The sequence below is a fragment of the Ursus maritimus genome (assembly GCF_017311325.1).
Source record: "Ursus maritimus isolate PB19 chromosome X unlocalized genomic scaffold, ASM1731132v1 scaffold_X1, whole genome shotgun sequence".
Lineage (NCBI taxonomy): Eukaryota > Metazoa > Chordata > Mammalia > Carnivora > Ursidae > Ursus > Ursus maritimus.
This window is the reverse complement of record NW_024423319.1, coordinates 113,702,716-113,717,265: the sequence shown is the minus strand read 5'-3', so window position 1 is coordinate 113,717,265 and position 14,550 is coordinate 113,702,716. Positions and strand designations below refer to the sequence as shown.

The window sequence follows — 14,550 nt, the reverse complement described above, 5'->3', positions numbered from 1 at the left end:
AAATTACTATAATGTTTGACAGTTGTATATTTGCTGCTTTTGAACATCATTATGTTGTCTAGTTAAGAACTGTTCTCTAGTTTTCATTATCAGAATACTTTTGTATTTTTTCCAACCTTTATCTGAATTTTAGGCACATTTATAATAACTGCAGTATACTTCTAAGATTTTCTCAACTGATTAATAGGTCAATTAGAATTTAATCTTATATTCATAGATAGCATTCTACCCTACGTTAATGAAAATTCATTTATATAGTATTTAAAATTTTCAGAATGTTCTTGATCTTCATAAGACTGTGGGTAGGCAGACCTTATCTCCATTTTACAGAGAAGAAAATCAGGCCTAGCATGACTTGCTCAGTCTCTATACATAGTTATTAGCATGGGTCTTTTGATTCCATCACTCTGCCCCATATCCTGAATCTGGCTAGATGTTTTTTCATATTCGTTACCTTTAAAATCCAGTTCTGACCTGTTGGTAATGTCACCAGCTGACAAGTACAAGGGAGAAAAAGAAAATAATGAAATTCACCATTTTACAAGTAAAAACTGTATTTATCCTGCAAAACTTAAAAAAAATTTTGGAGTGTATATGTGAGAGACAGTATGAAAGGGTATATGAGTGAGTGAGGGTGTATGTGTGTGTGTGTGTGTTTACACACAGAAGAGAAAGAGATGAAAAGCTGAGAGAGAGAAGTCATATTTACCCTGAAACATTTAGTACTGTGTCTGAGAGCCGAATCTCCAGTGCCATTTATCTTTAGTTCTTTCTCTGCCAAATTCTGAACTTCAGTATAGTTTGGTGGTGATACACTATGTGAGTATAGGACCAATCTACACAGCAAAATTCATATAAGAGATAAATAGTGGAAAGAGACAGTGAACCATAGGTGAACCATTAAAGTTTCTTACAAAGGAGTGGCCAAAATGAGCTTTGAGCTATTTGGAAGAACTGCAGAGTTGAGGCTTAAAAACCCATTACTTGAGATTAATGTTGGTTTGCAATGAAGTTTTCACTGGTTTGCAGCAAGATGAAAGTAGTACGGTTAAGGTATTGAGAGAATATAGACATATACATGCATGTCCGTGTATACAACTGATCTCTTCCTCGTTTTTATGCTTTAATTATTGAGAAGTAAAGTCTTTCAAAATGATGTTGTGAGTAGGTGGGAGGGGGCAGAGGTGTACATGCGCAAATGTGTGTTTGGTAGCTTTAGTTACCTTTTGAGTGTACCTCTTTAGTTTATTCCTATAACATCTGGATTTACCAGAGGACCGGGTGTCTGAACACCACCTCACACTTGAGGGCTGTGCTTGAAAACAGCAAATTGTGTTGTCATAAGCACCCTTATTGCACTTGGCCAAGCATTCCTCGCCATGAATGTTCAGTTGACTCTCTTTTTCTCTGTGTGTGTGTGTGTCTGTCTGTCTGTCTGTCTGTCTCTCTCTCTCTCTCTCTCTCCCCACCCCCGCCTTCTCCTACCCTCAGTCCTCCTCCCTGTCCTCTTCTGCCCCAACTTTCTTCATGCCTCCCTCCCTCCCCACCACCATACAGGACCTCCTCCCCAATCCTCTCCTTCCCTGTCTTTTCCCTGCTCTCTCTTTCCTTGTCTATGTGTATAGGGGTGAATGTTTAACAGGCATTTCATATATAAGTACATGTCCTGACAAGAACAATAATTAGTCATTTTAATATAAATGGATATTTCTAATTTCAAAGACCTGCATCCCTAAAAGCTATCCAAAAGCAGTTCACTTTACATTTCGTGGTAACAGGCACCATCTCTTTATGGTATCCCTAGTGAAAATACCAGCAGTGGTTATAATGATAGTAACAACTATCATGGTTTATTCTTCTTACTATGGCTAATATTTATTGAGTTTTTACCACTTGCCATATATTGTTCTAGGTGAGTGGCTCCGAGTTTAGTGTTTGGATGCTGTGGGATGCCCAGGACTCTGCAAGGAGCCTCTGAGGTCAAAACTATTTTCATAATAATGCTAAGAAGCCCTTTGCCTTTTTTATCATGTTGACATATCATGATTACACAGAAGCCATGGGCAGAACTGCAGGCTTGTCAGCCCAAATCAAAGCTAGTGGTCATTATAGTCCTCACTGTGGCCACTCTCAGTTTAAAAAAGAAGAAGAAGAAGAAGAAGAAGCCAATTTTATTTTAGAAAGCCCCTGATGAAGCAGTAAGTTTCACTAAACCTTGACCCTTTGTTACATGTCCTTTTAATGTTCTGTGTGACAAAATTGGGCAATACACATGAAACACTTCGGCATGTTTGAGTTGCCAGCTGAATTAGTCACATTTTTCGTGGCAAGTAAACTGTGGTTATTCAGACTTCGGCATTTGGCAGAAATTTTCTTGAAAATGAAGAAGTCAGCCTGTAACTTCAAGGACAACACTGTCTTGGTGGAGCGAAGAGGGCTGTGCGGTGGCCAGACTGGAAGGTGCTTCTTCAGGGGACAGGTGCTCTCAGGGGCCCTCCTGATGTGAAACAGTATCAACTCTTTTATACCCAACTCATGTTTATAAATTAAAGAAAATTTGTACTTTGAATACTGATGAATTTTTGAGTAACAGAGCCAAAAAACATTTCCCAGGGTTTACCTACTATAGAATCAGTCATCATATAGATTAGAAAAAGAGAGCCCAGATATCCAAGGTAACACTGTACAAATGCATGATTCATGGTCTAATCTTATATTTTATAGTGCTTTAAACTGCCAAGTACTTTCATATATGTATTTTCATCTGATCTTCACACAACCCTGTGATTATCTAAAGCAGTTTAAAGATAAGGAAATGGAGACTCAATGAAGAATATTTGTACTTTATATTTTCCTGCCCTTTTGGCTGCTATCTCTGATGGCTTGAAATAAGGTAGAGGAAGTAGAGAGGAGGTAGAATCTATAAAACTTGGCATCTAACTAGATGCAAAAAAAAATGGTGATGAAGGAGCCAGAGAATTTTCTGAAGTTCCCACTTGGGCCCCTGGGAGGGTACCATTAACTGAGAAAATAAAAATAGAGAAGGAGCAGATTCAGTTATTCTGAAGGCCTTTTCTTTGGCAGTAGTATAACCTGCTTTGAAGGAGTCCTAAAACCTATAGACTGTGCTCTCACACACAGTCTCTATATGGGAAGTTAGGGCACATATGCCATAACTCTGATTAAAGGGAAAACATGCTAAGTGCCTTAAGAAAGGCATAGTTTAAGTCCTGTAGCTGTTCACAGGAGGAAAGGAATTCCTTCTGGGCTCAGGGAAGTTTTGTGGAAGAGGAAGCATTGGAAAGGAGTCTTGCAGAATGGTAGAATCTGGACATGCAGAGGTGGTTGTGAGGAGTCCAAGTTCAGTTACAGAAAAATAGAGCAAGATGCAGAAGGAGGAATATCAAGTACCATAGTTTGTGTGTAAGCAGATAAGAAATTATTTTGGAAACAGTTATTCCAATAAGTTACGGGAAATGTTGACTGCTACACACGTGGTCAGTTTTCTATTTTGTATTTCATTTTTTAAAAATGACATTGCCAGGGGCACCTGGGTGGCGCAGTCAGTTGAGCGTCCGACTCTTGGTTTTGGCTCAGGTTGTGATCTCAGTCAGCGTCGTGAGATTGAGCACTGTGTTGGGCTCTGCACTCAGCGCAGAGTCTGCTTAAGACTCTCTCTGTCCCTCCCCCCAAAATAAAAAAATATAAATCTTAAAAAAATAATAAAAATGATATTGCCAAACAAATGTCTTCTTAAGTACAACTTACTTTACATATAAAACTTCATTCTTTCATTGACCAGGGTAAGGATTTCAAGTTCAGGCAACATAATCTTCCTAGATGTTGGTTTATAGTTATAGAGATGGTCATGCAAAATATTTTACTATGGTCTTGGGGTGCCTGGGTGGCTCAGGTGGTTAAGTGTCTACGTTTGGCTCAGGTCGTGATCTCTGGGTCCTGGGATCAAGTCCCACGTCGTAGGACTCCTAGGTCAGCAGGGAGTCTGCTTTTCCCTCTCCCTCTGCTCCTCGCCCCTGCTAGTGCTCTCTCTGTCTCTTTCTTTCAAATGAATAAATAAAAATCTTTTAAAAAATATTTTACTGTGTTTTTTTTAATTCTATGGCTTATTTAAAGTAAGTTCGCCATCCTTGGATAACTTTATTCTCCTCTCAATTAGAAATTCCATCAATCCTTTACATTGCATTTTCTTCTGAACTGCATCCTTCAAGTAGCTATCTTCTGTAGCTGAGCTTTGTCTTGTCTCTCTTTTTTCTCCCAGCATTTGTGTTAAATTTATCTGACTTGGCTATTTATTACTGTTTTCTCCCCAGATAAGCCAGATAAATATGATCCACGTGATGTTGAAAGGCTACAACAAGATGATAACTGGGTTGAAAGTTACTTACTTTGGAGACATAGTATTGTCGATGAAACGCTGAAGATGCTTGATGAGAGTTTTCAGTGGAGGAAAGAGATGTCTGTCAACGGTAAGGCATTCAGTTTAACCTTGACAATATAATGTCCCCTGCATAAATGTTAGTTTTACATTTATCAAATAGTGTATTTGCAAATACTCTTGGTAATCATCCTAAACACCAAAATACAATGTTTTCTAAAAACCCACTAACACTTTGAAAGGAGCGTCTTACTAATGTCTTAAAAGTAGTATCGTTCATAGGGAAATCAGATCACCAGGGTGCAGAATTACATTCAGATTCTTTCACTCAGCAGAGTCTCTTAATCTGTGCTTGTTTAGTTCAGTACTATTGAACAATAGCAAGACAGCATCGTCACTACTAGGCCTACAGATACGGAGGAATTATTGTTTTCCAGTTTCGTTTTGTTTTTCAGTTGTTGCCTTATGTCTTTATCCCCAGAGTTCCTTGTGCTAATAGGTGCCCCCTGTAGCATTACTAAATAATTGCGGGGGTCCCTAAAGAAGCAGGCTTATCCCCATGGATGCCTGTGGCAGCCTTTGCTTAACTTACTGATTTCAAGACCCAATTCTAGATTGACATTTTCCCCCAAAATGGGAGTTTTAAATCTTGGAAGGGTTTTTTGTTGTTGTTTTTTTTTTAACAGTCTTCAAGTATATGAAGAACCCTTGACAGGAAAGGTTACCCATTATCTCTCTTCTAAAAATTTAACAGGAGGAATCTGGCATAACTACTGGTTTTGATGAGGTACAAAGAAGGATTCCTTGACCTCGAGGGTTACAAACTCTGGAGTGAATGAGTCTAGAGACTAAGGACAAAAAAGTCAACAAATAAATCCAGAGCAGATACTCTCAGTGAGTCTAGAGACTAAGGACAAAAAAGTCAACAAATAAATCCAGAGCAGATACTCTCCCCAGTCTTCATACTTGTAGAAAGAATCTATGAAAAGGGGAGTATTTAAGAAATAAATTGATTGGAAATGTAAAAACTATAGATCATTTCAACAAACTGAAGGATTTATTAATCAAGTAAAGAAATATAAATCCTTTAAGTACAGAATGAACTTTTAAGCTCAACAGTTTTTTTTTTTTCTTATATGGGATTGCTAGTTTCCAGTGACACAGGGCCGAGATACAGTAAAAGGGTGGTGCAGAAAGGTAAAGAATCTTTGAAAGTTCCCAGGGAACTACTGGTGAATGAAACAAATGCCTTGGCATTTGCTGCCTTGCTGTGTCCTCACTAGAGACTGGACAGATTTTGTTTTGTTCCTTCTCCTAAAGGATCTAGCTTTTTTTTTTGAAGTATTTTCCACTTGTCCCAAGATTATAAAATGAGTTAGATTCCACTGGATATCAACCTTTGTAGAAAAATATTTTACTAGAGAAACGATAAGTGATTTTTAAATCAATCCTGAGGCTGTAATGTGGATATTTACTAGCATGTTATCTTGAAATTGTCCAATAGTGATAGTATTTATTGAAAGTTATTATGTGAAAGTTATTATGTGAAACACAACCAAAACGTGGAAATGTGTCCACATGATAATGGCTGATGTGTCAAGGGGAATGGATTTTTTTCCCATTTCTCTCATCCATGTCTTTATGTAGTTTGTTTACCTAGTAAGAAACACCATTTTTTATTGCCAGAGGTTCTTTCCAGATATTTGAATAAGCTTATCTTTTTTAATATCAGGCCTACTATATAACATTAACCTTTACATTGTAAGTTTTCTTTTTAAAAGGCCCCTAAGTTACAATTACTCATCAGGTTTATCCTTTTTTAGACCTGACTGAATCCTCCATTCCCAGATGGTTATTGGAAATTGGTGGTATTTATCTCCATGGTTATGACAAAGAAGGCAACAAGTTGTGTAAGTATATTTAATTGATGTACTGGCTTTTCAAGATTTTGAGATGCATTTATCTCAGCTGAATTAATAATAGGCAGAACCTTCTCCATATGTACCACACATCAAGTTTTCTACAGTTGGGGATCGTTAGGGCCATCTTGACGGAGTGTCAAACACTTCGTTGCATTACTGTTTGCACTGTGATAAAGTAGGTGGTAAAGGCAAATGCTACGTCCTGTAACACAGCCAAAATAATGTAATTCAGAGTCATTATCTTCTTTCTAACTTGCTGATACTAGAATTCAACCCAGTATTTCCATGGAAAATCTTTTCAACAGTTGCTAAGGGTTGCTAAATGGACTTTTCAAGATCGACATCTGTTCCTGTCATGTCCTTGTCCCTCCCGACCCCCCACCGGTCTTCTCCCCTTAGCTTCTTGTGAAATCTGTGATAGCAGGAGGACCAGGAACAACCATCCCTACCGTCTTGATGACTCCCTTATTATTCCTCTCTGTCCTTTGTCCAAAATCCAGCATGGTTTGTACCAAGGCTGTGACTGGGCACGAGTGTCAGAGCCCCATCCCAAGCGCTTGCTTGCCCGCCCCCTCTGCCCCTTGTGGTCCATTCCTGTTGTAACAGGATTCTCCTAGCATTTCCCTCCTGTCGCTGGCTCTCTTTCCCAGTCTTCGTTTCTCTTTGCTCTCATTCCCCCGTCCCTTACATGCGCTTCCCGGGCTTCATTCCTTTCTTGGCTGCTTTTACTTTCCAGCTGATACATTCCCTTTGGGTGATCTCAAGGACCTTGCCTCCCCACAAACAGCAGTGACCCCACTCAACCCCCAGGGAGCATGCACCTATATACCCAGCTACCCACTTGACTGTGCCACTGGATGGATTGCCGGCCACCTTCAACACAAAAGCACAGCCGGGCCGCATCCCACCGCCTGCCCTCCTTGCGCACCACCCAGCTCACGCCCACAGACTTTGGCCCTTCCCCCCTGCCACAGCTTCAATGGAACCCCTTCCCCGTTTCCATCAGCACTTCTCAGTTCAGACCCTAACTGCTTTTCCAGGGCACAGCCTGTTGGGTTTCCTTCTCTGCCTCTTCCATTCTCCCCTCCGTGCTGCTGCCTCCAAGGAATGTCTTAAGTAGGAAAATCACACCTTAGCATTTGATTTGGAGTCTTTCCAGCCCAGCCCTTGTCTCCTGAGCTGCTCCTCTCAGCCCTGGCCACATTTTGCCCTAGCTGCCCTGCTCTGAGTGGTTTGTGGCACTCTGTCCATGCGCACGCTCCTGCCCCAACTTGCGCCGCCCTGGTGCCTCTGTCCAGGCTGCTTCTCCGCATGCGATGTTTGTTCTAGTGCTTCACAGAACCACTGGCTTGCTTTCTTATTAAGCACATGAAGAGTACTCTTAGGTTGTTACCAAATATTGTTTGTTCACCTTTATTCTCTTTTCCCTCTTACTTACTAGAGAACTTTGTTTATTTTCCAAAGGGGGAAGAGAGTTTCCCTTTCTGCACTCTATTCTTATTTAAAGTTCCCAAGTGCACACTATTTCTTATTTAAAAGAAGGAAGAGATGTTTTTAATCTGAGAAAGAAAATGAATTGTAAATGAAGAAAAATGTTAAGGGAAAGGAATGATCTATGTGTAAAATAATATTCTAGTGACAGATATTTTTCTTATTTTTATCCTGTGTTCTGTTAAAAGTCTGGATCAGGGTGAAGTATCACGTAAAAGACCATAAAACCATGTTGGACAAAAAGAAGCTTATCGCATTCTGGTTGGAACGTTATGCTAAAAGAGAAAATGGGAAACCCGTAACAGTGATGTTTGACCTGTCGGAAACTGGAATAAATAGCATAGTAAGCATTTCTTTAATTCACAAGCATTATTTTTTGTCATGTCCTCCCTGCCACTCCTCCCAACCAAATACTGCTGTACGTTTGAGCTGACCAAATCCCAAGTTTGGTATTTACTTGTTTTCCATGTATATTGTGAGTCAAGTCAGACATGAACTAGGATTTGCAGAGAAAGAAATTTGCTTCAGTATTTGGCATTGAAACTGTGTTTCCTAGAATTGTCCCTCGTGATACACAAGATGTCAGGGTAGGACATGGAAGCTGGCAGGGTAATGAGTAGCTGTGGCAACACTGAACTCTTCTGTCAGAACTAACATCCCGCAGGACCTAACCCTATGCCTGGCACAGAGAAATGCACTCAGGAAATATTGAGGACAGTAATGCAGGCTCTCTGTAGTACCGTTAGATTCATACCATGTTTGGCAGTTGTGAGATGTTCACCTGACTTTTGCATGTATGGCAGTTTGTCATTTTGTTGGCGGTTTTTGTTTGCTTGATTTGGTTGGCTTTGGAAACCGGCTTTCTGCAGGTGATTTTGTCAAGCTTAAAAAATAAGTAAAACCCACCAGTCTTTAATTTGGGCCCTTGTGACCTTGGTAACTAGAGACCCTTCAGCAGCAATGGGGATCCTTTGGCACATTGATTATAGCTGTTGTCTCTTACGTTCAGATCTTAGCTACTCTTGGTAGCAATGAAGTGGCCTTCACACACCTGCCTGGGGCAGTAGTGAAAGCTTTTTGAAAATCCACTCGGCAGAGTAGTTAAGAATCTTAAGGTGTTCGTATTCATATTCTTTGCCTGGTAACTAAGTTCTGGAAATCTATTTTAAAGAAATAATCCTGAGTACAGAAAACAGCATTGTGTGCCAAGTATCTTTTTCAGAGTGTCATTTAAAATAGTGAAAACTTAGAAAAAATGTAAATGTCAGCATGGCCAAATGGTAAATTATGGTGTATTAATTGATAGAGTATAGGTAGCCATATAAAGTGGTGTTTATAAATAAGTGCTAGTAATACTGGAAAATACCTTTTTTAAAAATGAATAATGAAAAAGGTGACAGGATTATGTCCTAGCGATAGCCTCCAAAAAAGGAACTCTTAGACGTCAAAAAAGCAAACAAACAAAGAAACAAAAAATAGCCTGGAGAGAACAAGAGGTTTTTTTGGGTGGTGGGATCACACATTTTTATTTTCATCTTTATCTCTATGTATATTTTAGGAGTCCATTGCCCTGGATTTTTTTCAATCTAGTTGCCATTTCAGTGAGTTGTAGATTACAGAGTAAATTGTTTTATACCCAAAGTCTAAATCAAAATACCTAGATAAATAGGTATTCCATAAAAATAAATCATGATTCTGTCATCCTTTGTATATGATTGTTTCTAATTATTAACCCAGAATCATAAACAAATGCTAATTTTTTTATTGCCAAACATAGGGGCAAGGAATTGACTTGAACTATCTGGTTTTTTTTTCAAACTACTTATATGCTGTCTCTTTATCTTTAATTTATAAATAAGGTTTATTTGCATTACTATTTAAATCATTATTAATGTTTTAAAATACTGAATCCCAATTGAGTTATTTTTATATATGACTCCCTCATGATTCACAAAGGATTTAAGTTCGCTAATAAACAGTATGCAGAATTGCAAGGCAAAAAAAATTAAAAGCTATTTGTTAGAGTTGGGCCACTAATTGGACTCCAATCTTTCATCTGTCTGCCTGAAAGAAATGGATTCATTTAAAATTATTTCAGTGGTCATACTTTAAAACCAGTGTTTTAGGAGAATTATATTCATTCCTGATACTTGAACTAGAGAGAAAAGTATCTCATGGGTCCCCAAAGGGAGGATGTTTTACAAGACAAGAAATAGTCCTTGAAGACATCTCACAGAATGCAGAGCAATAGGTTTCAATGGAACTTTTTATTGTAGTGCCCACTAATAATACTTAACACCAGTGGTAGCCTATGAAATCCACTTGAATTAGCAGTAAGTTGGGATTTTATAAGCAAGGCTATTCAGTTAAAAGATGAAAACAAGAATACTGAATGAAGACTTTTTAGGCAAAGTCTCAGGGCCACAGATTGTATACTGGGTAACCAAATTTTTATAGAACTAGTTATTTTGAGATACTTCTTTGATTCTTAAATACAAATTATTAAACTCGGTGCACAGTGGATATAATAATTAATTATAAAGGTACTATTGTATATTAGGATTTATTCCATAAAAAAATACTGAAGACACTTAAGGAATGCTTACTTTCAGTTTACTGAAATTAAAGATGCTGCAACTCACATCCTAGAAATCACTTTATAGACTCATCTCTGGACAGCTCATCTTTCAGTAATTGATGGGTTTAAGTTTGCCTGATTATCTTTCATCCTACAGTCCTTCTAAGATGGCTGATCAGGATTAGTAACTCAGCTTGCAGCCATAGAATAACATGGGATGAAATGATCCATGTGAATAGTGACCCTCATAACCTAATTTCATGTTGCTGTGTTCAGTGCAGTAGAACCAACAGACAGTTATGTTCATAAAGTTTTCCAGGAATTGGAGTCAGTGAACAACACTCGAATATAAACTAAAAAATTCTAATTCTAGGTCCCTAAATAAGAGGAAAGAAGCTAGAGGCAAAGCAGATACAGCACACCAATATGTTCAGATTAACTGTTGTATAAAAAAAATTGATAAAACATATCTTATTGAAACTATGACGAAGTGTAGAAATTAGGTTTAAAAAGCAAATATACTGGAATTAATATATGTATTATCATTCCAAGTAGTGAGATTGTAAACTGTATACTTGTTTCAATAATTCCTTAATTGTTCAACAGCTTTTTAGAATTTCTCTATAGGGATTGCTTTTAGATCCCCTTTATAATGCCATGTTACTTTAGCAGCCTGGAATATCTCACTAGTTCGAGGTAACAGGAATGATGTTTAAGTATCTGATTTCTTTTACTTGATTTTAGGACTGATTATTATAAGTAGCTTAATGACTTAAAACCTTGATCCCTGGGAATATAGATATGTATTTATATATGAGCTTATTTTTTAAAGAATTGTCTCATTTGTATTTAATAGTTTATCACCTTTAGAAATGTGCAATTTAAAATTCTCTAATGTAGATAGTCTTAAAGATTTAAATGTGTAATCTTTGTTTTAGGACATGGACTTTGTACGCTTTATCATCAACTGCTTTAAGGTTTATTATCCTAAATACCTCTGTAAGTAACTTACTCCTTTATAAAAATACAATATATAGAAACTATAAATAATGGCTAAGATTGCTTTATATTATTATAGACTTTAATACCTGAAGTGTTATTTTCTGACGAGGAGCTTAAATGTGTGCATAGAAGTTTAAGTGCATATCCTAGTAGATATAAGGGAAAATTTTCATAATCATTGCCCTTTATAGTTTTAAGAATTTCAGTTTTAAACTGTATAGGTGGCATCCTATAACACACACACATACATATATAGGTACATAAAAACATACCTTTATTTAAAAGATTATCCAATTTTATTCATCCTTCAATAAAAAAACTCATTTAAAATATTTATTATATGGAACTTCTTACATGTAAGAAACAGATAAGCAACATTGATAAAGTATACTGTGTGATAAGCGATACTCATACATAAAATGTACTATGTTACTAATTGTTATTTTAAAATTGTCATTAAGAAAACATTAGACTTGGGCGCCTGGGTAGCTCAGTCGGTTAAGCGTCTGCCTTCAGCTGAGATCATGATCCCAGGGTCCTGGGATCAAGTCCCACATCACTCTCCCTGTTCAGCGGGGAGTCTGCTTCTCCCTCTCCCTCTGCCCGCTACTCGTGCACTCTCTCGCGCGCGCTCTCTCTCAAATAAATAAAATCTTTCAAAAAAAAAACCCACATTAGACTAGCGTACACTGCATTTAAATCTGGCATTTAGAGTTTATTTTTAATTATGATTCTTGCATTAATTACCTGAATGAAGAACTCCTAAATCTTATGTATTCATTTTTGATTTATTGGATTTATATGGTGGTTTTCCTCTGGAGAAATCAAGATGCTGTCCCACATAAACAGTCATATATTTTAACTCCAGTGGACTAAAAGTGAAAAAAGCAGAAGAGGGACAACAGGGATATCAGAAAATGGAAACTCACAGGTCTGCCTGGGCACAGCCCTGGCAAATACCACAATTAGGGTCTTTTGAGACTCCTGACTTAGGTGATATTAAAGCTTAAGATCCCTAAATCATCTTACTCTGGCATGCCTTCCCATTATTATTCATGTGAAGTAAGGAACAGACAGCAGGCATGAAGGATCTCAAGGATCAGTGCCACTGCTGCCCCTTTACTGTCATGTCTTCAGAGGGAATATTCATGAACCTTTTTAGGTAAAGAGAATGTCTGGTTGGGAAACCTGGAGGATCTGCTAGTCTGAATTCTTCCTGGATCTACCATGTACCCTGATTCATTAAGTTTTACATACCAATCAATTGGTCAGTAGGGAATCTCGACCCCATATTATTAGCTTGTTCCTTTTATGTACAAAATGAAAATAAAATATCCACTTGTTTATTGAAATATCTAAAAGTTTGTGAAGAGCCATTTATAAATAGTATAAATATCATGATTACCTTATAAAACATATATAAGATTCTTTTGAGAGAACTATTAATAAATTCATGGGTCTGTATAAAGATGAATTGGAACACTAGTCATTCCAATTAACTAGAGGTAACTAGGTAACTACATTATTGCACACATTAAGTTTTGTAGAATCTTAAACTGATTATGCTTCAAAATCAGTCGTGAAACACAGCCATTATTTCATAAAACCTTAAGTCCACATCTTTTTAGGCATGTCACAGATGAAGATTGAGGTATTAAGCACCAGGGTACCTCTGTGAAGATACCTTGTTTCTTACACCTACTTTACTTGTCCTACATTAATATAATCATTCTAGGAGGTTCTCTGCTCAGAGAAGAATGAAATTACATTTTGATTCCTTTGGAATAGAACAGTGAATTGGATATCATAACTTCCCTTTGTGATTTCTGGTTCTTTCTCATAATTGTTAATAGGGTTATTCACATCTTCATCTAAATATGCAAATAATACTTCTGTATACTTGGGAATTATTGGCTTCCTGGGGTTTATAATATGAAGAAAAGTATAAATTCTGTTTCTTAAAACATAATGGTGTATTAAAGTTTGGGTGAGGGGAAAATGTGAGTGGTTTAACAATATAAATCTCTAGAAAATTGTCAAAACCAATAAATTAGACATTGAAATCATTTTATTTTTTTATTTAAATTCAATTAACATGTAGACATTGAAATCATTTTAAAGTTCACAGGGCTTCAGCACTAATATGACATGCCACATCCAAAAACAGCACTTACCCATTTAACTATTTTCTTTTGTACCTTTCTGCAAACAGCAAAAGCAGTAAACGAACAAAAGAACAGGCTATTTGCCAAAGGACGGTGATAAAGCAGTGGTCATTTCCGAAAAGCTGCCCTGGGTGTGCCCCTCATCAGTGTGAGAAGTTAATTTGGTTCGAGCAGCACTCACACTTCACTGAATTAGAACAGAGTCAGCTAGCTCAGTTTTTAGTTAGGTTTAGATGACCAGCTTTTTCTAGACCAGGTAAAAGTGATATGACTATAGTGGCACTAAATCACATTGAGTGAATTTTTTTTTTTTTGTCTTTCAGCCAAAATGGTGATCTTTGATATGCCTTGGATAATGAACGGTGAGTATATTACTAACACTTTGCCAAAACAAAATGTCTGGTTTCCTTTTTTCCAATGTAGCCATATTTCTGTGGTGGTTTTAAATAATGTTTATGCTGTGCTTGGTGTGTACTTGAGCTAGAACACTCAAAAGCTGTTCCTAAGCAAACCGGGTCAATGTTCTACCCCCAGGCTCTGGGCAGCACATGCATTAGTCTTCTCTAAAAACAGCATCAGGATGTTCAGCCATTCAGGTAAAACTAGAGTCAGATGCCTCAGTTTGTCATCCACAGTTGGGCATGTCACAGAACACAGGCGTTGGCCAGATTTTCTCCTGGGCTTCGGTTGAGGAGAAAGGTGGCATGAATCTGAAATTTACTACAAATCTCTGTAGGCACATGATCCTTCTATAAGACAGTCATGATATATTTTTTGGTAAAAATTTATTTTAAAAGCATTGAAGAACACTCTTTATCAACTTTAACATGATTGTAAATTTAATATTATTTTCAGAATGTACATTTTCATTTGTGTTTGCCAGAGTCAATTGTTATATAGAAAACAATAGAGAAAACCAATGAAACACGAAACCTTGATTCTTTGAAAACTTAAATAAAATTGACAAAACTTTAGCTAAACCGATAAAAAGAAAGA

The 14,550-nt window shown here is 37.3% G+C and overlaps 1 protein-coding gene across 2 annotated transcripts in view; it reads left to right on the top strand.

The window, feature by feature from the left end:
- The window catches only part of MOSPD2 (motile sperm domain containing 2), a 55,983-nt gene that overhangs the window by 12,074 nt on the left and 29,359 nt on the right, over window positions 1–14,550 (top strand). For both annotated transcript variants that reach the window (XM_040634251.1, XM_040634243.1), the window contains exons 3-7: window positions 4,332–4,487; window positions 6,220–6,306; window positions 7,998–8,152; window positions 11,326–11,386; window positions 13,878–13,916. In XM_040634251.1, the coding sequence (XP_040490185.1) occupies window positions 4,332–4,487; window positions 6,220–6,306; window positions 7,998–8,152; window positions 11,326–11,386; window positions 13,878–13,916 (498 nt within the window). The remainder of the gene's footprint in view (window positions 1–4,331; window positions 4,488–6,219; window positions 6,307–7,997; window positions 8,153–11,325; window positions 11,387–13,877; window positions 13,917–14,550) is intronic.